We start from the raw sequence: 25015 nt of genomic DNA on the forward strand, positions 1-25015 counted from the left end.
GATTAGCCCGGCATCCGAGGGCCGAGCCTCGGAGAATTCCGCTTGTTGGTCGGCCAAGGCTGGCGCAAGCCGAGGCGACCGGTCGGGGCTTCAAGCTAGTCTGCTCCCGGGATGGTCATCGGGTTAGCCTGGCATCCGAGGACCAAGCCTCGGGGAATTCCGCTCGTTGGTCGGCCAAGGCTGGCGCAAGCCGAGGCGACCGGTCGGGGCTTCAGGCTAGTCTGCTCCCGGGATGATCATCGGGTTAGCCCGGCATCCGAGGGCCGAGCCTCGGGAAATTCCGCTTGTTGGTCGGCCAAGGCTGGCGCAAGCCGAGGCAACCGGTCGGGGCTTCAGGCTAGTCCGCTCCCGGGATGGTCATCGGGTTAGCCTGGCATCCGAGGGCCGAGCCTCGGGGAATTCCGCTCGTTGGTCGGCCAAGGCTGGCGCAAGCCGAGGCGACCGGTTGGGGCTTCAGGCTAGTCTACTCCCGGGATGGTCATCGGGTTAGCCTGGCATCCGAGGACCGAGCCTCGGGGAATTCTGCTCGTTGGTCGGCCAAGGCTGGCGCAAGCCGAGGCGACCGGTCGGGGCTTCAGGCTAGTCTGCTCCCGGGATGATCATCGGGTTAGCCTGGCATCTGAGGGCCAAGCCTCGGGGAATTCCGCTCGTTGGTCGGCCAAGGCTGGCGCAAGCCGAGGCGACCGGTCGGGGCTTCAGGCTAGTCTGCTCCCGGGATGATCATCGGGTTAGCCTGGCATCCGAGGGCCAAGCCTCGGGGAATTCCGCTCGTTGGTCGGCCAAGGCTGGCGCAAGCCGAGGCGACCGGTCGGGGCTTCAGGCTAGTCTGCTCCCGGGATGATCATCGGGTTAGCCTGGCATCCGAGGGCCAAGCCTCGGAGAATTCCGCTCGTTGGTCGCGCCCCTATCACTTGCCGCTCGACGGGGTTTCTCCGTAGCCAGCTGCGATCGTGTTTCTCCTCCTCTCGAAGCGTCGCCTGGGGAACACCAGAAGGCCATTAAATGCTAATTGAGGCGTTACCTGGGAAATCGGACCGGCCAGTTGCTGCTTGCGGGGAGTGCCAGTTAAGCGGCCGCGATACGCACGTTCTTCGAGGCGGATGCGGCCTGGACGCGTGCGGAGATATGTGGGCCGCGGGATACACGCCGCCCGGAGTGTCCTGCACGAAGAATGCAATTAAGGAGAACGACGCTTAGGAGATCGTGGGGGGATAAACCTCGAGAGCCGGAACGGCTCCTGATTCGATGTGCCCGCATTTATTGGAGCCACCCGCATCGGAACGACCAGGGGGCCACAGTTTGGCTATAAATATAAGCGCAGGTGCGGTGGAGCCTGCCAAGCCGGAGCTGTTCAGGTTGCCATGGATCGTGGACCTCCTCTCCGGCGCGTGGCTGGGAAACCCCCGCCGGAGGAACGGGAGGCGCGCCCCTCGCAACTTCCGCCAACTAGTCGTTTCATCGGGGATCAACAGGGAGATTCTCTCCGGTGGAACTCCGCTCTAGGCGTTTCATCCGGGATCACATCCCCCCTCTTTTCAGTCCCACCTCCCGATTGAGCTCTGCGCTAGACGCTTCATCCGGGATCGCGCCTCCTCGCGCTCTTCTCCCTTGTATTCCTTTCCTCCCCTTCTCCTGGGGAGGACCGGAATATCCCTTGGATGTGGCGTTCCTCTAGAAGCAGTGCGAACTTCTTCGTCCGCGCTGGCTCTTCGTCTTTTGCGTGAGGCGTCGATGGCGCCTCCGGGGGGAAGCACCCACGTCCGGTGGGATTGCAGCTGCTTCGGATGGAGGGTTCGGGATCCCGGATCTTCAGCTCCACGGAGTCCCCACCTCTTTCTTACTTTCTTTACTCCCCAATTCCCCTCCGGGAATTCTTTGTAATCACACGAACACGCCATTGTAACCAGGAATTATTGAGATGAAAAGGACTATACATTTTTTGAACTGTCTTTCTGGCTTTGTCTTTCTACTGGCAATATACCCGCAGGTTAGCGGAATTCCAGCTCCTTGGAATTTCTCGACCATCTAGGGCCTCCAACTGGTAGGAGCCAGGTCGGTTTACCCAGCGAACCCTATACGGGCCTTCCCAATTTGGCGCCAGCTTCCCACCTTCCGCGGGTTGAGATGCTTTGGCTCGCCTTAGCACCAGATCTCCGATTCTGAAAAGTTTTGGTCGGACCTTGGAGTTATAATATCGGGCCACCCTCCGCTGATACATCACCATCCGGACCTGCGCCATTTCCCTCGCTTCTTCCAAGAGGTCCAGGTTCCCTCGGAGTTGCTCCGAATTGGCCTCGGGTCGGTGCGCAGCCACCCGGGGCGAGGGGAGTCCGAGCTCCACGGGGACAACCGCTTCCGTGCCATAGGTTAGGCTGAAAGGCGTCTCTCCGGTAGGGGTCCGATGCGTGGTCCGATACGCCCAAAGGACGTTCTCGAGTTCTTCGACCCAAGCTTGCCCCGTCCGACCGATTCACGCCTTAATTCCTTAGAGGATTGTCCGGTTTGTCACCTCGGCCTCACCGTTGGTTTGGGGATGCGACACAGATGTGAACCGATGCTCGATCCCGAACTCCTCGCAGAAGTCACGGAAATGCTTGTTGTCGAACTGTCGACCATTATCCGAGATGAGGACCCGGGGTACCCCAAATCGGACAATGATGTTTTTCTTCACGAACTTCCGGACTTGCGCCTCCGTGATAGTGGCCAGCGGCTCTGCCTCCACCCACTTGGTGAAGTAGTCGATTGCAACAATCAAGAATTTCTGCTGGGCTGAAGCGACGGGGAATGGTCCGAGGATATCCATTCCCCACTGTGCGAAGGGCCAGGGTGCGGTGATTGGTGCCAAGGGGACAGAAGGGACTCTCTGGACGTTGGCGTGGCGCTGGCAGGCGTCGCATTTCCGTACATAATCCTTTGAGTCCTCCAACAAGGTAGGCCAATAATAGCCTTGCCTCATGATCTTGTGCGCCAAGGACCTAGCCCCCGAGTGGGATCCGCAGACGCCCTCGTGGACTTCGCCGAGGACGTAGGCCGCCTCCGAGGGGCGGAGGCACCTTAAGAGGGGGGCGGTAAACGAGGTCCGATACAGCCTCCCTTCATAGAGTACGTAGTGGGCGGACTTCTTGACAAGTCGCCGAGCTTGATCTTCGTCTTCAGAGAGGATCCCTTCGGCGAGGTAGGCGACGAGCGGGTCCATCCAAGACGGCTCCGGATCAATCGCCATCACCGCTCCAGCCTCGCCGATGCTCGGGGCATCCAGGGTCTCCAGGTAGATTGCCCTCGACAAGTTGTGCGCCTCTGCACCCACCAAGCGGGACAACCTGTCGGCCCTGGCATTTTCGCTTCTGGGGACCTGCTGGATGTCGACACTGCCGAGGTCGGGAATGAGTGCTTGCACCTTCCGGACGTAGTTCTGCATGGTCGGGCTCCGGGCCTCGAACTCCCCACGGACCTGCCCGACCACCAGCTGGGAGTCGGTGAAAACCTTCAAACGCCGGATGCCGAGCTCCCCGGTGAGTTTGAGTCCCGCGACTAGGGCCTCGTATTCCGCCTCGTTGTTGGTAACTGGAAATCCAAACCTCAAGGCATACTCGGCTATCACTCCATCAGGACTGGTAAGGACCAGCCTGGCCCCTCCACCCTCGGGGTTCGACGACCCATCGATGTGAAGCGTCCAGGTCGGGAGGTCGAGGCTGGGCGTTTCCGGCGGTCTAGGTTCCGCCTCCTGCACCGTGCACTCAGCGAGGAAGTCCGCGAGCACCTGGGCCTTGATGGCGGGTCGAGGCTGGTAGCGGATGTCGAACTCACCGAGTTCTACTGCCCACTTCACCAGCCGTCCCGCATTCTCGGGGTTGCTGAGGATCTGTCGTAACGGTTGATCAGTTAAGAGGGTGACAGAATGGGCCTGGAAATAGGGGCGGAGCCTCCTGGTCGCGGTCAGCAGCGCGAAGGCGATCTTTTCAGCCTTCGTATACCGCGTCTCGGCGTCCCGTAGGACCCGGCTGATGTAGTACACAGGCTTCTGGAGCTTTGCCTCTTCCCGAACCAGCACCGCACTGACCGCGGTTGGGGAGACCGCCAGATAGAGGTAGAGCATCTTCCCTTCCTGCGGCTTGGATAGCAGGGGAGGAGACGCCAGGTATTCCTTGAGCTGGTCGAACGCTGCTTGACATTCGGCCGTCCAGAGGAAGTCTTTCGGGCGTTTTAACACCTTGAAGAATGGTTGGCAGCGTTCGGCCGATTTTGCCACAAATCGTCCGAGCGCGGCAACCCTTCCAGCGAGCTCCTGAACCTCCTTCACTTTGGTCGGAGGGGACATACCTTGGATAGCCTTGATTTTGTCCGGGTTGGCTTCGATACCCCGCTGGTTGACAATGAAACCGAGGAACCTCCCGGCCGAAGCGCCAAAGGCGCACTTCGCTGGGTTCAGCTTCATGCGAAACTTCCGCAAGGTGGTGAAAGTCTCCTCCAGATCCACGATGTGCTGGTCTGCCTGGCGGCTCTTCACCAGCATATCGTCCACGTACACCTCCATGTTCCGGCCGATTTGCTCTTTGAAGATTTTGTTGACAAGGCGCTGGTAAGTGGCGCCAGCGTTCTTCAGACCGAAGGGCATTACCTTGTAGCAGTACAGCCCCCGGTCCGTTATAAAGGCAGTTTTCTCCTCGTCCTGTGGGGCCATCATTATCTGGTTGTAACCGGAGAAGGCGTCCATGAAAGACAGCAGCTGATATCCGGAAGTCGCGTCGACCAGTTGGTCTATCCGCGGAAGCGGGAAGCTATCCTTAGGGCACGCCTTGTTCAAGTCGGTATAGTCGACGCACATCCTCCACTTCCCGCTCGCCTTCCGGACAAGTACAACATTTGCCAGCCACTCGGGGTAACTCACCTCCCTTATGAATCCTGCCTCCAAGAGTTTGTCTACCTCCTGGTCGACCACCCGGATCCGATCCGGGGCACAGTGTCTCTTCTTCTGCTTCACTGGCCGGTGGGTCGGGTCGACGTTGAGGGCGTGAGAAATGACCTCCGGGTCGATCCCAGGTACATCGGCCGCCGACCAGGCAAATACATCGGCATTGGCTCGGAGGAATTCCACCAACCGGGCCCGAGCTCCCGGGTCGAGATTGGCGCCGACCCGGACCACCCGGTCCCGGCGGCCTTCCTCGAGGGGAACTTCGACCACACCCTCGGCCGGCTCCCCCTGCCGCAAGGCCACCTCGTCTCTGGCATCAAGGGACTCGACGCTTAGGGCTTCTGCGGGCTTCTTCCCTTTGAGGGTCGCTAGGAAACATTGCCGTGCGGTCGGTTGGTCGCCTCGGACCTCTCCGATCCCGACCGCCGTGGGGAACCGCATGAGCAAGTGGTACGTAGAGACCACCGCGCGAAGGGCGTTCAGTCCGGGTCGTCCGAGGATAGCGTTGTAGGCCGAGGGAACACGGACGACCAAGAACCCGAGTCGCACCGTGGCTTCTGCGGGTGCGACGCCCGCAGTCACAGGCAGCTCAACAACACCTTCCGCCGGGACAGCGTCACCGGTGAATCCTATAAGGGGGGTGGATATTTTGTGCAACAATTGTCTGGACCAGCCCATCTTTTGGAAGGCCTCGTAAAACAAGATATCAGCTGAGCTTCCACTATCCACAAGAACACGCCTTACATCATAGTTTGCCATAGTGAGGGAGATCACCATGGCGTCATCGTGGGGGGTCTGAACCCCCTTTACATCCTCATCACAAAAGGTGATTACATTGCCGACCCTCTGCCTCTTTGCGACGGCCGCCCCTAATGCCTCCGTCGAGCCCCCTGCGTTCCTCACGGGCCGGGGGCAGCCCCCAGTGATAGTGTGGATCACCCCCGCAACGGGTCGATTCTGCTCCCGAGGCTCCGGAGGAGCCGGGTCGGCCGGACGCGGGTCTGCGGGGGGACGTCGGTCGCTCACATATCGACCGAGACGCCCCCGACGGATGAGAGCCTCGATCTCGTCCCGAAGCTGGAAGCAGTCCTCTGTGTCGTGGCCGTGGTCTCGGTGGTACTCACAGTACGCCCGGGAGGGCCTCTTCCCAGGTATCCTCCGCATCTGTCTCGAGGCCGGGAGGTCCTCCCGCCCCTTGATCTCCATAAGGATCTGGGCCCGGGGAGTCAGGAGAGGGGTGTACCGGTTGAAACGTCGGGGCGGAGAACGAGGGCGTGGGGCGCCGTGGTTCTTCGCCGACGACGGGCTTCTGCGCCGACGCTGGGGCGTCGGGCTCCTCCTCTGGCGTGCCTCTTTCCGCCTTTTCTTCCCAAGCTTTGGAGGGATTTCGACGGCCTCTTTGCTCCGGTGGGCGGCCGCCTCCTCGGCGTCCGCATACTGGTTCGCCCGGGACAACAGCTCTGGGAAGCTCCGCGGCAGGCGTTTGTCCAGGGAGAAGGTGAGTCTGCCCTTCCGGAAGCCACGCTTCAGGGCTGAAAGAGCTACCTCCTGACTCAGGTTCCGGACCTCCAGCGTAGCCCTGTTGAAGCGGGTAAGATAATCCCGCAGGCTTTCTCCCTCGTTTTGCCGGACATCAAAGAGGGAGTCGGAGACCAGTCGCCGCCGGCTACTGACGGCGAAATGAGTGATGAAGAGGCGGGTGAACTGGTCGAAGGACCGGATTGAGTCAGCCTCCAGCCCGGCGAACCACGCCCTCGCCGGGCCACGGAGGGTTGCCGGGAAAGCCTTGCAGAGAAGGGGATCTGATGCTCCGTGGAGGAGCATAAGGGTCCTGAAACTCTCGACGTGATCCCGCGGGTCCGCCGCCCCGTCATAGGGCTCGATCGCCGGCATTTTGAACCCCGGCGGATTCGGGGTCCGCAGGATCCTCGAGGCAAGCACCGGCTGGGAGGAGATCTCTAAGTCGGCGAAGGGATCTTTGGAATGGCCCTTCAGGACCTGGAGTTGTCGGTGGAGATCGTCCACCCGCCGGTCCAGGGAGTGCGACCGGTGGGTGGGAGACAAGGAGCGGCGAGAGGGGGACCGACTGGAGCGCGAGTTCCTCGAGGACTGGGGGGTCTGGGAACGCGCCCGGGCCCGCCTCTCGTACCCCGCGCAGCTCCGGTGGGAAGGTCCCGGCAGAATGGAGCGTGCTCGAGAATCCTCCTCGCGCCGGCGCTCCTCCCCATGGGAGAGGAAGGAGCGCGGGTTGAGGAGGACAGGCGAACGCTCAGGCAGCGGCGGCTCCTGAGCCCGCTGCGGCGCCCGGGACATCGCACCCTGCAGATTCTGCACCGCCTCCGCGAGGGTGCGAACCTGCTGGGTTAGCTGGTCGAACTGGGCGGCTTCGACCGTCTGAATGGGCGGTGGGGCGGTGGAGTGTTGCTGAGAGTGTGTTGGAGATGCAGCGGCCTCCCGACCAGAGGCGCGAGAGGCCCCGCGACCGGGAGCATTGGAAGCTCCACGACCACCTCGCCGTGCCATTACGATCGCTCTGAGATCCGGGCCCCTCCTTCTAGCGCCAACTGTTGCTGGGAGTCCAAACCGAGAACGATTGGCACAGCGGTGTGAATGGGGTTCCCTTGGAATTACTTCGATCGCACTCCGCCTTCCGTCGGGAGACCTGCAAGCAAGCCTCGCACCACCACCGGGGTAGTGGGGGCCCTCCGACGATCAAGTTAGGGGAGATCGAAGGAGAAGAAGAGGTAGCAGGTAAGATAATACTCTGGAAAATCTTGCTTACCCTCCCCTTCCCCCCCAGCCGCATTTATATCAGGCTGGGGGGTTTTTTTTGGGGATTGGTCATCGTGTGGCACGATGGGGTTGCCACTGACATGGTCGTTACAGGGCGTCGTGGGGCAGCGCCGGGTACGGCCATGGCAGGGCGTAGTGGAGCTCCGCTTTGTACGGCTGTTACAGGGGATCGTGGGGCAGCGCCGGATACGGCCGTTGCAGTGAGTAGTGGAGCAGGGGGCCGCGGCGTGCCTCAGGGGAACAGTCTGTTGTTGTCAAGAGATTGCCGACTTGGGGTCGGATTGCTGGATCAAGGGGCAGCCGACCCGGGGTCGGGCTGCGGAGCCGAAGATATCCGACCCGGGGTCGGATTGCTGGACCAAGGGGCAGCCGACTCGGGGTCGGGCTGCGGAGCCGAAGATATCCGACCCGGGGTCGGATTGCTGGACCAAGGGGCAGCCGACTCGGGGTCGGGCTGCGGAGCCGAAGATATCCGACCCGAGGTCGGATTGCTGGATCAAGGGGCAGCCGTAGTCTTCCTGGGCGCGCGTGCCGGTCACGTAGGGCATGGTGGCTAAGTTCCCCCGTAACACAACCCAATCCACATAACCCATTTATTAAATAAATCAAGTTAAGTTAAACGGTTAAATAGATTTTTAATAGTTTAAATAGATTTATATATATTAAACAAGTTAAACATATTAGGTTAAACATGACAGAAATAGGTTAAATATATCTTAAATGGGTTAAATGGGTCGGGTTGTGAGCCGATCCAATTATTAAACGAGTCAAAATGGCTTAAACGAATCAAAAATTTAAACTTGAATCTAATCCATTTAATGAATAGATCTAGATGGGTTGATCTTTTTTTTTTTTGCTTTTACATTAGCATATATTCTCCAATACATTTTTTGTATTATTGAAAGATAGTCAAGAATTAGAGAAGGAAGATAATCCATAAACTATAAACTCAAGAAATATGGTTCCTTTTGCAGATAAATATGATTTATTACATATTTATTGTTTAAAAATTACTATTTAGACATATATCTATCAAATGATATTTGTTTATACAACATTGCCTCTCCAATTGTATTTTTAGTGTGCACCAAAAAAAAAAAATTTGTATTTTTAGCTGATGATGTTAAAGCATAATCAGTTTTTATTGTAAAATATATCATTTATTGATAAAATCTTAGCCATCCATCTTATATTCTTCCCTTTCTCTCTCTATATATATATATCGACCGTGCACCTGGTATGCGCACCGGTTGTGACCAGCGGCGTCCGTAACTCCGTAAGGATCGAAGCCCAAAGCCTCGCTGCTTCATCGCAAAACCCTGTCGGCCTCCCACCCTCCGCGAGCCGTCACGACTTGAAGCGGTGACCAGCTTCCGACCCTAGGCGCCTATAAAACCCCAGCCACCTTTGCCCCCTACCGAGCTCCGGGGCTTCGAGCCTCGCCGTAACGCTCCGCTCCCAAAATCCACAGCTCACCGCCATGGATCCATCCATCATGAAGCTCCTCGAAGACGACGAGGTTGTCCTCCTCCTCCTCCTCTCTTCCATCTCTTGGTTTTCTTATGCTAAAGCCTCACTCGATGCTAGCATATCGGAACATTGTGCCCTAATTGTTTTTCCGAGTGTTTTGACCTAAGATTGTTTGATGCTCGTGAGCAGGATGAGAGCATGCATTCTGGTGCGGATGTGGAGGCATTCACGGCTGCGCTGAATCGAGATATCGGAGGCGACGCTGCCGCCATCTCCCAGCCCGATGCTGGTAAAATCCATTTACTCTTTCGTTCTTTCATGAATTTTTCTTGGTTCAATTTTCCTCGTTTGAATTTTTTTTTTTTATGGCCGCTAGTATTGTATGAAGACTGGAATGCCACACAGATCATTATGAAGGTGTCTCCTTAAAAAGAAAAAGGAAAAAATTAAAACTTTTTCTTAAATCCCAGTTAGCAGGAGGAAAATGTGAATTTTGATGTGTGTGCAAAGGTTTAATGAGAAGGCAGTAAACATCATATAGGGTGGAAGGAGTGGTTATCTCTGCTCTATTTTCCTTTCTGTGAACAAGCCTGTATTTTTACAAGAAGATATTGCATTTTATTTGATGACAAATGTTCTGAAATGGCACAAGGAATCAGAGGCAGAATGGAGTTGGTTGATGAGACATAGAAGGTTAGCTGTCGTAATGGAATTATGGACTTAACAAATTGAACTTATTGAAGATATAGTGAATTCATTGAGGGAAGGATTCAGAGGGCAGTGGCTAAAAAGGTGATCATAGGAACAGAATTTCTAATATCAATCTGCAACCATAGGGTGTGCAACCAATTCTTTTATATGCTTTTGAGCAACCTCCCATTGGTGAACATTTTGCAAAGATCTTGGGCAAGCAATTGATTTATCAATTTGGTTGCCAGCACCTCCTGCCTTGGCATCTAAGGGTTCTTCCCTACAATAACCATGGTGAGGATTTAAGGATTTGCACCACCCCTTCCTCTTCAAGATTTATTAATTGAGTTACTTGTATTCTTGACAGATTTTTCAAAGTTATCGAGACTTTGTCTTCTAGGGCTCGTTTGGTTCGCGGGAAGTATTTTCCTCCAAGGGAATATGATTCCTGGGAATCAGATTCCTAGGAAGAGGATACCTAGGAAAGTACTTTTGGCATGTTTGGTTAACCATGGGAAAGTAACAAATTTCCAAAGTGCTTATGTTTGGTTGACCATCCACTTTCCTAGGAAAGTTAAGTATAATTCCTATTATGCCCTTAATAAAAATTAGGTCTTTAATGTCTCTTTAATGCTTCTTTAATGCTGAAGGGTCTTTTTGGGAAAAAATAAAAAAGGAGTGATTCCCACCACATGGGAAAGTAACTTTCCCATGTTTCTCATGGGAAAGACTTTCCCATGAAATGTGGGAATCATATTCCCATGGGAATACAACTTTCCCATCTCTCTCCTTTGAAAACTCCAACCAAACAAGAGGCATTTCATTACTTTCCCGTTGACCATACTTTCCCCCCTCCTTTTCCTGCGAACCAAACGAGCCCCTAGGATCTTCCTGTTGTGGAACTTAGATTGATAAGAATGAAAATCTTCTACGAAGATGTGCTAGTGTACCGTACCCACACTGTACTAGTGTGGCACCGGTATGGGGTCCAGTACCGAGACGACGAACCTTGGTTATAACATAAAACAATTTAAGTTAATATCACTAAATAGTTTTCATGTTAATTGCTATCTTTTCGGAGCTTGTGAGAGATTTCAGCATGTTTTATTTATCCTAATAAGAGAAAAAAATTAAAAAAGATAACAAAATGAACTTCAAGAGACAGCAGATTGAGATGACTGAACAATTGCTTGTTCCCCTGTTTTATTTTTTTACAAAAAAAATGAGTTTAATGCTTGAACATAGTTACTATAGAGAAGCATATATAAAAGGTGCAGGAATATAAACATTTAATAGTACTTGATATTAAAATAACATAGATGATCAGATATGTCTACAAGGTTTTCTATAGTGCCCCACCAATATATGTATGATAAGAAAATTTCACAATTTAGAGTTAAATATAGGTGAATATCTTATCATTCAATAAAAGTAACAAAGTTTTTGCATCCAAAAGGAAAAGAAAGAAAGAGACAAATCTGAAATTCTAAAAGGGATGTCTTTCAAAAAAATTATGAAAAATCATAAGAAGCATAGCTATGTAACTTTTAGTGCTGTTTGGGAAGGGTAGGATACCTGCCTCAATAAATGCCCATGTCCCCTGCCTCTTCTATCTTTTCCTTAATCAACAGGCCTAGCCCCATTCTATATTTTTGTCAATAAGTGGATCTCACTCCTCTCCTTAGCTACCAGCTAACATTCTCGCCACACAAAACCTCATATTTGTTTCTCCAATCCAACCCAGGCCCCTTTTCTATCTCTCTAATCCAAGTCTCCTAGCATCCAACACTTACCTCAAGAAGATCCTGGCATGGGACACCTTTATCTGATACAATATGTAAAATAGAAATGTATAGAATCATCCAAAATGTGCTGGCACTTGGAAATTCAATAAAATGGAAGTTTCTGGGTAAGCATTACACATGTTGTGGATCATTGGTCACAATAAAGAAGACAATTTTGATTGCTTTTCATGACAAAATGTGCCAAATCTATCACTAGGATGAGTTCCATGCAGCTGTATCCTTTTATTTGGTTCATGCATGCTCTTTATTTTTCCATATGATCATACGACACTTTACAAGATGCAAATAGCTCAATCTCTACTGAATTCTGTGGAAAGGGATATCTAATAGACAATTAACAATGGCCTTGCCAGATCTGGCTTTCATATTGAGGCCTGTATAGTGGTTAGCAAAAAATTCCCACTATGCTTTTAGCATGGTAGGCTTTTATTATCATCAGTCAGTACCCGTCAATTGGCAAAATGGTTATGTTAAACTTGACTGGATAATTATGCCTACTTTTTCATTTCATATAATTATGCAGAAAATGATATTGTTTATTTATTTTATCTTTATTTTTTCATATTGTGGTCGACCTTTTATTTTTAATTTATTTTATATTACTGATTTAACTTATTATAAGTTTTGACCTTTACATGACATCAGTGGGAGTATCATCCCAAGTAAGCAGTTCTGCATCAAACAAAATGCGAGGACAATGGGAAACTTGTACGCAGGAGGACAATCCTGGCCAGCAAATCCAACAAGAAGAAGAACACCATTTGCAGTCCTCAGAGCAGCAGTTATCTCAAACAGAGCCAACACAGCAAGAATCTGGCACCAAAGATCCAGATCCACAAGTTAACAGCCAACCAGAACATGACAGGTTGCTGTTACAACAAGAGCAATCTCATTCTGATAATCAGCAGCGACAGTCAGAATCGAATTCCCAACAATTTTCTGAAAAAGAGCAGGCCAACACGTCTGAGCAAACTACTGTTCAGGGCCCAGAACATGAGATTGGTCAGCATTCTGAGAGCCTGCAGCAGCATACAATGCAGCAGTTGAATAGTCAGCAAGCACCAGCTGCTAACCAAGCGAACAATGCAATGAAGAGGATGAAAGTTAATTCTAGCATACCATTCCACATGTTGATTCCAATCTTACGCCCACACCTTGACAAAGACAGATCCATGCAGCTTATGTCCATATTTTCAAAACTAAGGGTGGGTCTTTTGACAATCATATTCTTAATATTTGTGCTCTGCTATTTAGCTGGAGTCATGGTCATTTAAATCAGAACCCAGGCTTCAGAACTAGTTGGGCAAGATCACATATGATCTGTAAAATTCAGGGAGTTGGATAAATGCTGCATCTATATTATTTCTGATGGTGCAGTAGAAAAAGAAGAGAAAATGATTAGGTCATTGATATATAGGCGAACTCAATGAATTTGTCTAATTCAGGAAATTATAGGAATTGTTTGATTAATAACTTAAAATTTGCAGTAATACTGAGAACCATTTCCCACACCTCCTGGATAAAATCTGGACTCTGACTTTGCATTGCACTTGCTGTTTTCCCTAGACCAATGAAGTCAGCAAAGAAGACTTTTTAAGAGTCATAAGGAATATTGTTGGGGATCAGATGCTTAGGCAGGCAGCTCACAAAGTACAAATGCAGGTGAGTAGATCATGCATTTGATGGAGTTTTGGTTATTTTTACTTAATAATTTTGGAACTTATGATCCTTGATTAGAATAATTCGTTATACATGGTTTGTCATGCCAGCCCATCTAGATGCTACACACTTATTGTTCTGGTATTGGAATAAATTTAATTATTTTCACAATTTTCTTTTGTTAAAATCTGTCGGCAGCTTCATACCCAGGCCCAGGCAGCTCGAAATCTGCAAACAAATCCAAACCAATACTCCTTACAGACTGAAGCTTCTTCTCAGCAAATGGCATCTGGTGGTGCTCAACAGTTCATTGAGTCGCAATCAGTTCCACCTCTTCATTCAATGCCTTCATCTCAGAACCAGAAAGGCACCAGATCACCTCCACGCCAGTCTTATGTTCCTACTTCAACAGTCCAAATGCAGAATGATACTTCAAAACTTGATAGCAATAGTCAGAAGTCTCGAGAAATTGAAAAGAAGTCAGATGGGAAGGGGGTGCAGGTTACCCAGAATTATCCCAGTAATGTGAGTACGGCAAATCCAGAAAGAGACATTTCTATGAATTCGTTACAAGCAGTTAACAAGCAGCTGCAACACACAGAACTTCCACAGACGTCTTTCTCGATGTATGGAAGCACTCAAAGTAATTTTCATGCCCATGCATATCCTAGGCCATCTATCAGTTCTGCAACAACTTCTCTTAAATCTCAAACTCAAGATTCAGTTATGAGGCAAGCTCCACATCCTCAAGGAGTGGTTATGGTGCAGTCAGGGTCAACTCGGCCAATGAATGTAATGAACATGCCTAAATATGAAGTACAAAATACTACCAGTGAAACCAAGAGACTACATGGTGGATCTTTGACGAGCCATGCAACACCACAGCAAAGTCCAGGGGCACGGCAATTATCAGCGAACAAAGAGCAGCGGAACAGTGCTTTCCCGCCAATGCCTTTTGGGAAACAAGAAGTTGCTGATCAACCTTCGGAACCTCCTAGCAAGTCTCAATTCTCAACTTCAGAGGGCTCTTCATTTGTTTCACTGAATATTAACCAAAGAAATCAAAATCTTGGATCATCAAAGGAGGAAATATTAGAAAAACAGTCGTCTAAAATGGGATACTCTACACTTGCAAGTGTGATGGGAACAACTCAGGTTTCAAGTCCCATGGCAACCCATGGGGAACAAACCTTGCAGGTTAGCATTCACCATTATTTCTATGTTTCTTCATCCTTTGAGGCTAAGCATTTGAAATCATTTGTATGTCTTGAAATCAATTCTTTTTAAAACTGGAACTCTGAATTTATTGTTGAGCCATCAAAAAGTCAATATGGAAGACATTGCCTTTTGTCAATTAGATCTTTGTGTGCTATTTTCTATGACATTTCGTGCATTGTTGTCCTATTTTGCATTTAGTGATGGAAGTTTTTATAACTCAATTATATAGCTCATAACAAGGTTTGCCGAACCGGTATTGGGGCTCGTTCTGGCCGGCAACTGGTTCGGGACAGTACAAGTCCGTACTGTGCTATTCCTAAGCGTACCAAAAGAGAGAGAGAAGGGGGAGAGGGAGAAGGATAGAGAGGGAGAAGGAGGAGAGGAAGAAGAAGAGGAAGGGAGGGAGAGGATCGATCACGCGCGCATGAGAGATCTAGAGAGAGATTGATCTTATGTACCCCACCTTTTGGACCTTCGACACTGCGACATGCAACCTCAAAGACCATAGATAGGCGGCAGTCTTGCCCCCAATGGTCACCGGAGACAGTGGGAGCGAGACTAAGGATGGTGGCAAGGGCTAGATCGGTCTCCTTTTATGGCAAATAAGTGACTTAGGGTAGATCCAGAGGTCGTAGGTGATGATGAGTCCAATGCTAGCACCACATAGATCCCGTGCATCCCCAGCATCATAGATCTCAAGGGATGCTCGATAGCCGAGATCATGGTCTAGGGAGTGCGAATCTAGTAGTGAAGGAGGCCATGGATGATGGAAAACTTTTCAGAGGAGGAGAGTGTGATAGTGATGCTTGCCATCGCCTTGCCTCTTTCTTTCTTTCCTTTCCTTTCATCCTTCTTCGCTGGGCAAAGCCGTTGCTAGAGAAGGCAGCTGTGGTGAGGCTCACCATCATTGAACCTTGTCCTCCCCTTTTTCTCCATTCCCCCCCTTCTCAGAGTTTTGAGAACCCTCTAGAGGCTGCGCCCAAAAGGAAATAGATAGCCACATGTTGTGCATGATCTCTCATCATGGTGGAAGTGGGAGAGAGAGATCACGAGAGAGTGAGAGAGGGGGAGAGAGATGAGTGAAATTTGGGACTGCAGGGTCGAACCATCCTGGTCACTTGAACTGTCCGATTCTTGACTGCTTCGCTTCAGTATGCCCGATTTGGGACGGTTCTGCTAATTTTGGTTCATAATATAATAACTTACAGTTACTTTGGAGTTATTGAAGTTGGTAGAGCTCCATTATTTGTGGTACTCATTGCAAATACCTACCTAGTATATTTCAAACCGTTAGTGGCGCACATTTTATGCATATATTCACTATTTGGAATTTCGACAACATCATGGTTTCATACTACTATATTTAAAGTCAAAAGGGGGAAACTAGAAGAGAAGTCTTCAATCAAGGCATCATAACTTTTTTGGTTTTTAAAAGCTCATGTAGCCTTAATTGCATAGCATTCCAACAGTTGTAGGATGGAAACAAAAAAAGTGCTTTTTCATTACTCTTGAAAAAGGGTAAAGCAAAAGGAAATAATAATGAAGACTTTAGTATGTTGTACTTGTAGCCCTGTTTATACATTAAGATGCTGGGTCATTACCACTAAATGGTCCCTTGTGGAATTCAAGCCTATATATATTCTACCATATAACACCAACTCCTCTGTCACCATGCATGAGGAATGTTTGATCGTCCATTTCCCATCCTTGTGTTTCCCCATCCCAACTGCATTGGTTAGAGCATGTGGTTGTTAACTAAGAGTTGAAAGGTTTGAATCAAGGTCTGCCGTACCGGTACTGGTCAGCGTATCGGTGGCGGCCCGATACTGGTTCTGTACTGTCCTGTACCGGTCCGGTACTGGTTTCGTGATCCACGCTGGTCCGGCCTGGGACCGGTTCCGTACCGGTTCTCCAACGATAATCTACCGATATCGGATTCCACGCTGATCCGGTACCGGTCTCAGACTGGACCAGTACGTACCGGCCGGTATGGACCAATATGGCAGACCATAGTTTAAATCCTTGCTCTAGAATTTATTTTTTATTTATTTTTATAAATTTTATTATTAAAAATAAAATTGCACATGTTTCGCACATGACCTACTCTAGGTGGATACTACACCAACAATCTCATGTTGAAGGTGGTCATTCCAAGTTTTTGTTGAAGGCTGTATCGGTAATGATGATTTCTTTTATAAGTTGAGAGTTATTAGTTATCCAAAGATTTAAACAAGAGAGAGCCAAGAGAAAAGGTAAATAAAAAATGATGGAATTTGGCAGAAACTATACTTAAATGAGTTGCATATTGTGATTAGTTCCATATGAATTATGATATCTGGGAAATTTAGGTAGAATATTAGTAGCTTAGGATTACTAAGTCTTCCTCATGTTGGGAAGATTCCACCTTGGCTGGAGAGTATCTCCAGCCATGTTACCTCATAATTATATTAGTCTTGATCGGCACATTGCATACAACTATTCAAAGAACGATAAATTTTGTTCCGTTATCGTACCACAGAATCTGGAACAACTCTTATCATGCTGATGTATTATGCAATGCAAGCCTATTCATGCATGCAAATAACAAGGCAAATGATCTAGACCTTTGTAACAATTCAATAATTTCAATCCATGTACCAAAAAGTTTATTTCTTTCAGTGATCATATCAAAAGAAATGGTGAGAGATAAAGATGGTAACAATTACTACTATAATTTTATCACAAAGCTTCTTTTACAAGATCTGAGTGTGGAAAGTTTTGTTAACCCAGATTGAAAATTTAGCCAATATAGACTATCAAGTTTTTTGGGGGTTTCAGTTTGCTTCTATTGAAAAGTTATCAAAGACTTGAGATTCTAGAAGTCAATAAGTGATTTTAAAAGCTATAAATGGTGGATAAAATGGAGAAGATTCTTGATAAATTTATTCAGCAAAAGATGCCATGATTTGTGGGTGTCCTAGTAAAGATGATAACAGGAAGACTTGAATTTCCATATGAAGAATGTAATAGAGAAGGTTTGTAGAAAAGTTGAGTGCAGTATGAGGGGAAATAGTTTATATATTTGTAGAGAAAGAAAGGTGAAGAAACAAAGTTAAGAAAAGAAAGAGAGCATAATTTAGATTTTACAACTTCCAGTTGAGGAGAATACCATAACTTGCTAATGACCCTAGATGACTTTTCAATGACCCGTCAAATGCTTACTTTTTGACTAGTCAAGATGATTCTTCAGTGACCTATCACATCATGTCCTTTCAACAGGTAATAACTCTTTGTGCCATAATTATTTAAAAACCTTAAGATCATGGCTTCCTTGGTGACTATTTAATTACTCATAATTGATGGTATATTAAAAAAAGTATATTAAGTCCTAACATCATCACAAAACATTCACCAATTTATACTAAATCTACTCTGTAACTAACGAGGTGTCGTATCAAGTTCGTTCTGGGTCTAACACGTTACAAACCATCTTATCATCAAAGAAATAAGGAGCATGTATTAGCATGATTTTAATGAATCGGTTGCTTTTGTTACTTCAAATATTATGGTGATATTATGTTGATTGCACCATTTACTTCAAACTTCAATGTTAAATGCATTATGATGCTAACGATGCTAGTGTTGCAATGGAAAAGATAGATTGCGGATATTGGTGATATCTGTTGCAGTGTTATTAATACAAGTGTTGATGATGCTGTTTGCATATCCTAGATAAGATCATTGACTACATTCGTTAAAGTTATCTTGTAAGATAATTGTCTTGTTTGGATAAGAAAGGTGAACAGTGTGGCTAATGTCCTGGGAAGGTTGAAGTATGTCTTTAGATTTATTTTTACCATGATTTCTGACGATAACATTAATACCAAAGATAAATGCTTTTTTTAATTACTTAAAAGTTAAGAAGGTCAATTTGGAATAGCATTCAATCTTAACATACTATCTTGATATCAGTTAGAACTAGCAAAAACTTTGTCAACTGTGATTATAACTATGACAATAAATTTCCCTTCTTTTCACCATAACTAGGGGTGACTATAGGAAATTTGACTCACCTAGTCAAGGAGATTTATTTGCCTATCTACCTTGTTAGTTGGCAGGATTTTATGTTCTTATAAATGACAAAATCAACAGAATTCCCTAAACTTTTTTCAACTCTTTTTCAAAATGAAGAACTGCTCTTATCTGTAGTCAAATGCTTGTGACTCCGTAGAGATGGCAAAGAACAACACACTCTAATATAATCTTCAAAGACCGTTAAATTTAACTTCTTTATTCTTTTTTGGCTAGTCCATGTTTCACCACCAAGGATCGTTGTGCCAGTATTAGGGCTCGTACCAATCAACCGGCGGCACAGTTCGGTATTGCCCCCATGTCGTTCTATACTGGGCCCATACCAACACAGTAGAGGGGGGAAGAGGGAGCATGGGAGGGAGGGAGAGGAAAGAAGGGAGGTGAGAGACAGTGAAGGCCGGTGGAGTGCAGTCCGAAACGATAGAGAGGGTGGGAGAGAGGAAGAACGTGAGAGAGGAAAAGCGAGAGCGAGAGAGAGAGGGAAGGAGAGGGAGAGGGAGAGAGATGGCCCCCTCTGGCGGCCTCCATCTTTCTTCCTTCTCTCTCTCCCCCTCCCCTCCCCCCCGCTCTCTCTCTTTTCCTCTCCTTCCTTCTTCCTCTCCTCCTCCATGGCTCGGTACGTTCTGAACCAAGCAGTTCGGGATAGTTCCACATTCCTTGTTCACCACAGAATAATTTATTCACGGCATTTGCCTATTATAATTTCTCAATTTTAGAAAGAGATGGGCACATGTTGTGGACTAGTAGTTGCATTATCAAATCTTTAGGTTCTGAGTGCTACAAGTAAGCCATTGACTGGGGTACAAGTGTATTATTATTATTATTATTAAAAGGAGAAGAGATGCAGAATTTTAGATGCTCTTCTCTTCTTCAACAGAAGGCTAAAAGTTATTGTACATCTTAATCATGCTAATAATTAATTCTAAGCAGTTTAATGAAGAGAAGGATTTATCTATTAGAGCTGCTTTCTTTTTGATAAATCAGTTTGTTGATTACGCTATCTAATAAGAATTATGTTTAGCTTCCTTTTCTCTTTTGGTGGTGAAAGTGCACTATATTATGCTTTCACCGAGGAGACATTACACATCCACTCCCAAGAGGTAGCTTACTTGAAGTGGCATCCTGCTGCACATCTTAGGCATCCAAACATGCAAACTGTCAAGCCACTTTCCATGGGTTGCTAGTGTGTGCAGACTTACAAGAGCCCTCAAATGATCCTACTTGAGGTAGCTTACTTGGGTTTCCATGGAATGTTGATTCCGATAAATCTTGTCTGTTTTACTTGGCTTTTGGCCTCTTTCAATCTCCCACCAAGCTTGAAGAATCCATTCAGCATGTATTGATGAGTAGCATACATGTCAGACACTTACTAAACAAAAAAATTTCATTTCAATAAAATTTAAATATTGCTGGACTTTAACCTCTGGAATTCAGGTCAAGTTCTAGAATCGATTCAAGCGCCACTAATTTACTCTCCTTTTCATGCACATAAAAGAAGTCATAATAATTAGAATTTAGAATATTTGAAGTCAATGTGATACAATACTTGATTGGGCTTTATCAATAGAGGAGCACTCTGTTAATTGTATAGAAGCTAAAACACTGTAACAAAATTACCTATTTAATGTTATTCAATTATGTAGTACTGAAAATACTTAATCAGCATTTTTTGCCTATCTATGACCCTATCAATTTTTTCCCTCTTGCCCAAAGTAAATGGTCAGTTATGTTGTTATCTAACTCTATTTTCCATCTCCATGCAAAACTGCCAGCTGCATGGCCTTTAGTATCATTATATCATTAGATTCATTACTTAGCATTCTAATATCTTGACCTGCTTACACGCCTTAAGAAAACACGTGAGAGGGCAGGATATGTGGTATGCTAAATTGCTCATTCTTTATAGGTATATCTGTGGAATATTGTAGAATATTGTTCTAAATTACTGAACTACTTGCTTTTATATTACTAGAAAAATTTTCTTGTTTTTTTTTTTCACCCTTGTAAAACAGCATTTCCATGTAATGTAACATAAATATCTTAGCACTTGTAAACTCTTTTGGCCACAACTTAGAATCGGATGCAATCTCAGATTTTATCTGGTACGAAAACTCCCCAAAAGAAACCGTCTGCTGGACAGAAGAAGCCGCATGAAGCACTAGGCACTACCCCACCCACGTCCAGGTTAGCCTCATGCCTTTAGTGTGCAGTTTTCATTCATAGTTCATTTGATCTTATTCGTACTTCAATCTTTTTTAGTTCTGTTATTTACTTCCACAAATCTTTTAAATTATACCATTAGCAAAAAGCAAAAGACATCTGGGGCCTTTCTTGATCAAAGCATTGAACAACTAAATGATGTTACAGCTGTTAGTGGAGTTAACCTGAGGGTATGAACTTTATCTCTCGCATTTCTTTACAGAGAATTTGTGCTTTTAGTTATTTGATTAGTTCATTATTAAATAATTTACTGTTAGAAACTTAACTTCCCACTGATTCTTTTAGGAAGAGGAAGAACAACTATTAACTGCCCCCAAGGAGGAGAACCGAGCTTCAGAAGCAACTAGAAGAGTTGTACAAGAGGAAGAAGAACGGTTGATTCTGCAGAATGGTCCCCTTCAGAAAAAGCTAGCAAATATCAGTTACCAACTTTTGCACCTGAACCAGATACAATTCCTTTTCTAATTACATTTAAGATGTTATGGAAGTTGTAGAACATGAAGCAAATGATTAATTGTGTTTGTGGCAGTGTCCGGATGTGGTTTAAAGGGCATAAGCAGTGATGTGGAGCGTTGCTTGTCAATGGTGAAATATTACCTATTAATTTCCTTTCTTAAGGTTGAATTGATGTCCTAATTTCATTTGGTTTTATTTTGCAGTGTGTGGAAGAGCGTTTGCAGGGTTTGATAAGTTATCTAATAAGACTGTCGAAACAGGTAAATATTCTTTACCCCTTAATCTTAGCCTCTTGTTATCTTCCATCTTCTAACTATGTTGTATTTGTCAATAGAGGGTTGATATTGAGAAGACAAGACATCGACTTGTCATTACTTCAGACGTTCGACGCCAGATTTTGTTAATGAACAAGAAAGCTAAGGAGGAGTGGGACAAAAAGCAGGCTGAAGAAGCTGAAAAGCTCCGTAAACTAAATGAAGTAAGTAGTTGGGTGTCTTATTATTTCTTACTGAACTTTGTTCTGTCACACTATTGGCATCATTTACTTCTTCAGCAAAATATTCCCTTAAGTTTGTCTTATTTTTATTTTGATGCTTGCTTCTCTATTTCTAGCTGTCTTTAGTAAATCTTTGTTCAACTTTCAAAGTTCTGGATGTTTTTTCCTTCTAGCTTTTTCTTTTTTTTGATCTAGTGTTCATAGGATAAGATGTGCTTAATTTTAAGAAATTATGATTGTAAGCCAGTTCATTAATCTTCCATTAACTTCTTATGATTTTATAGTGGAAAAAATGTGAGTACCAAGGAAGTCTTCAATTAAAACTCCGCAATGTTTGAGGTCTAGCAGTTAGCTTTCACAAAGGCCAAGAAGGGAGAACAGAGTGTGAATGGATATGAAAATTGAATTGTTTAAAATCAAAGAGATAGCCCATGTACAAAGGAAGGTCCAGAGAATCTGGAACTGGGTGTGGATTAATATATTTATTAACCTAGTACGATATAAGAGATAGGCAGTCCACCATGTAGCCGATAAATGTGATTCTATATCCTCATTCACCATAGCATTTTCAGTGAAAATGACCATCAAATCTTGGAAGAAAACTTGAAGCATTGGTCTGTGGAAGTTTTCCCGGTCCACACAAAATGAGATTAACATCTCTGAGCCAGGCATCCCTGCACTTCTATTTATAAATCTAGCCACTAGTTTTGATTATGAATGAAACTAAGCAGTTTTTAGGAGTCAAAATATCGCCTCAGACTTTTCTGTGTGCTGTGTTCCTTCAATTTTGTTTATGTTATTTATAAATTCAAGCATGTCCGTGAAGAGAATTGTAAATGAACAAAATCTATATTAGCTATTATTTTCCTCATCTGGAATCACAGGTGGAGGGGAATGCAGGGGCTGATGCTGACAAGGATAAGGATGAAGGGCGTTCAAAGACCCTTAAGGTATCATTCTTTGAAACTCTTGTTCTTTATTAGGAGAGTTGTCCATGTCCTTTTTCCACTGAAGAATTTCTCCACTGCATGCAGGCCAACAAGGAAGAGGATGATAAGATGAGAACAACAGCTGCAAATGTCGCTGCCCGAGTTGCTGTTGGGGGAGATGATATGCTTTCAAAGTGGCAACTCATGGCTGAGCAGGCTCGGCAGAAACGTGAAGGACTGGATGGAGCCTCTGGTTCACAGTCCGGTAAAACTACCACTGGCAAGCCTTTATCAAGCTTTGGAAGAATTTCAAGAGAACAGAAAGAAGCTGAAAAGAAAGGTTCATCTGCTGCTGCTGTATCTGGTAAGAGTGATGCACTCTTTTTCCTTTACTGTCTTAAAGAATAGTTATAAATTACAAAGCATGCAGTTCAACTTGGGTTGGGTGCATGTCCCTATCCTGGAGAAAAGATTGAACTTTGAAGAACCACCGATGAATACTAAACATCTCTATTTTAATGTCCTAGGCGGCATAAGGAAATTTGGGAGAAGCACAGCGGCGGTGCCCCTTCCAAGAATGGCACACAACATTTCTGTCAAGGATGTGATCGCAGCCCTTGAGAGGGAGCCTCAGATGTCAAAATCAACTCTAATCTATCGATTGTATGAGAGATTATCTGGTGATTCTGCAGCACAGTAGTTTGAATTTGGACAACAGCAAGCATGTCCAACCAGTTGAACCATTGTTTGCCGTTCTTAGATTCAGGATGTTTGCCACCTTCGAGTATGGAATTCAGCAGCACCCATCCTGAAGGTTATAGGGGCAAAGATTAGGAAAGTACGACTATTTGTATAGGAATCAACTACTGTATATTTATCTTATCTGTTCTTGAAAATGTAATTTGTATATTATATTAATACATCATAATATACTGTAACATTTGTGGGTAGAGGGAGAGAGAGAAACTCCAGCCCCAGAGGATTTCTGTGTTGAAATTTTTTTTCTTTATAGCTTATAGATGAGTTGTCATATCGATAGATATAATATCTGGTGGAAAATACTTTATCCTTTTACTGTCCAGATTCTAAAAACTGCGAGAGCATCCGCAGTGGGAGTGTTGCCTGTGGAGACTCTCTTAATTGAAAGAAGAGCAAAGCAGTCAGCTGCAGTATTCTGTGCGATCTGTAGCTGAATTGTATTTCGGTAATCCAACCAACCTGACTCCATTTCCGGCCAACGGACCCAGTGTTATGGCTTATGGGAACGACCACTCTGCACGCCTCATGGTAATCTGTGGGAAACTGCAACCTCACATATGCAATATGTGTCAGAAGAAGTATGGGAAGTAGAACCTTGCATCAATGGATTTTTTTTTTTATTTAAATGTTGCCTATATTTCTTGATAAATAGAATCCAACTTTGGGAGCTAGACTTTGTTTCCTCTTTCAGAATAAGAACTGAGCTGATAAAGAAGTATTCATCAAAGGTGAAGTAAACTATGGGAGGTGGGTAAAGAGGTAGGATGTACAAAGATGTGCTTGGTATACAAATGCAAATCCGGACTCGGTAAAGCATTACATGGCAAGAAATGTGTTGCTGTATTTTGTCAGGCCATAATTTTTTGGAATTTAAGCTAGAAGGCTTGTGGCTTCCTTAGTTTGGTTCATTAAATCAGAAGACAACATCTAGCCTTGTAAAAGAAAAAAAGAGGTTTTTTGCGTACATATCTTTCTAAATATTTGAATTCACATGAATACCTTCATATTTGCATATATATATATATATATATATATATATATATATATATATATATATATATATATATAATATTTATTTTGTATGTTTTTTTTTTATATGTGTACTCATGCCATCTAACGCCGTTAAGAAGTTAGCGGTTTAAAATTGAATTGACAAAAATGCTCTTAACGGGTAAGCATGTAAAAAGAAACGTGGATATACATGTAAATAGTAATTTTGGAGAATATCCATGCAATTTCATATATTAAAGAGGGTATACAGGTAAACAAAATTTTTTGGTTTTTTGCATAAATATCCTTCTAAATAAGTATATATTTTTTGATAACATGGATAATATCATACCATTGTAGTATGAGTACAACCAACAAAATCAGAAAAGAAAAGAGGGTAAAGGAGAAGGGGAGAAGACTCCAGACCATCCCACAATAGACTACTAGAATGCTCGGCAACAAAGGATGCCACCCAATCGGCCGTCCTATTCACTTTCCAGAACACATATGACCCAAGCGTCAAGATAACCCCGTAGCAGGCCACTGA

The 25015-nt window shown here is 45.8% G+C and overlaps 1 protein-coding gene across 2 annotated transcripts; it reads left to right on the plus strand.

Moving 5' to 3' along the window:
* The first annotated feature begins 8957 nt into the window (after positions 1 to 8957).
* LOC103705274 (transcription initiation factor TFIID subunit 4b-like) lies at positions 8958 to 23788 on the plus strand. Of its 2 annotated transcripts, none has more exons than XM_008788932.4 (14): positions 8958 to 9224; positions 9365 to 9464; positions 12316 to 12875; positions 13237 to 13332; positions 13528 to 14526; positions 20693 to 20802; positions 20921 to 21008; positions 21124 to 21259; positions 21368 to 21423; positions 21498 to 21554; positions 21629 to 21772; positions 22675 to 22740; positions 22825 to 23083; positions 23247 to 23788. In XM_008788932.4, exons 1-14 carry the CDS (start codon positions 9186 to 9188, stop codon positions 23417 to 23419), a joined length of 2883 nt encoding a protein of 960 aa, XP_008787154.1. In that variant the 5' UTR covers positions 8958 to 9185; the 3' UTR covers positions 23420 to 23788. The 2 variants fall into 2 exon arrangements, with proteins under 2 accessions (XP_008787154.1, XP_008787155.1); XM_008788933.4 differs by having other exon boundaries at positions 20711 to 20802.
* The last annotated feature ends 1227 nt before the right edge of the window (positions 23789 to 25015 follow it).

Source organism: Phoenix dactylifera, chromosome 6 (genome assembly GCF_009389715.1).
Source record: "Phoenix dactylifera cultivar Barhee BC4 chromosome 6, palm_55x_up_171113_PBpolish2nd_filt_p, whole genome shotgun sequence".
In the NCBI taxonomy this organism is placed as follows: domain Eukaryota; kingdom Viridiplantae; phylum Streptophyta; class Magnoliopsida; order Arecales; family Arecaceae; genus Phoenix; species Phoenix dactylifera.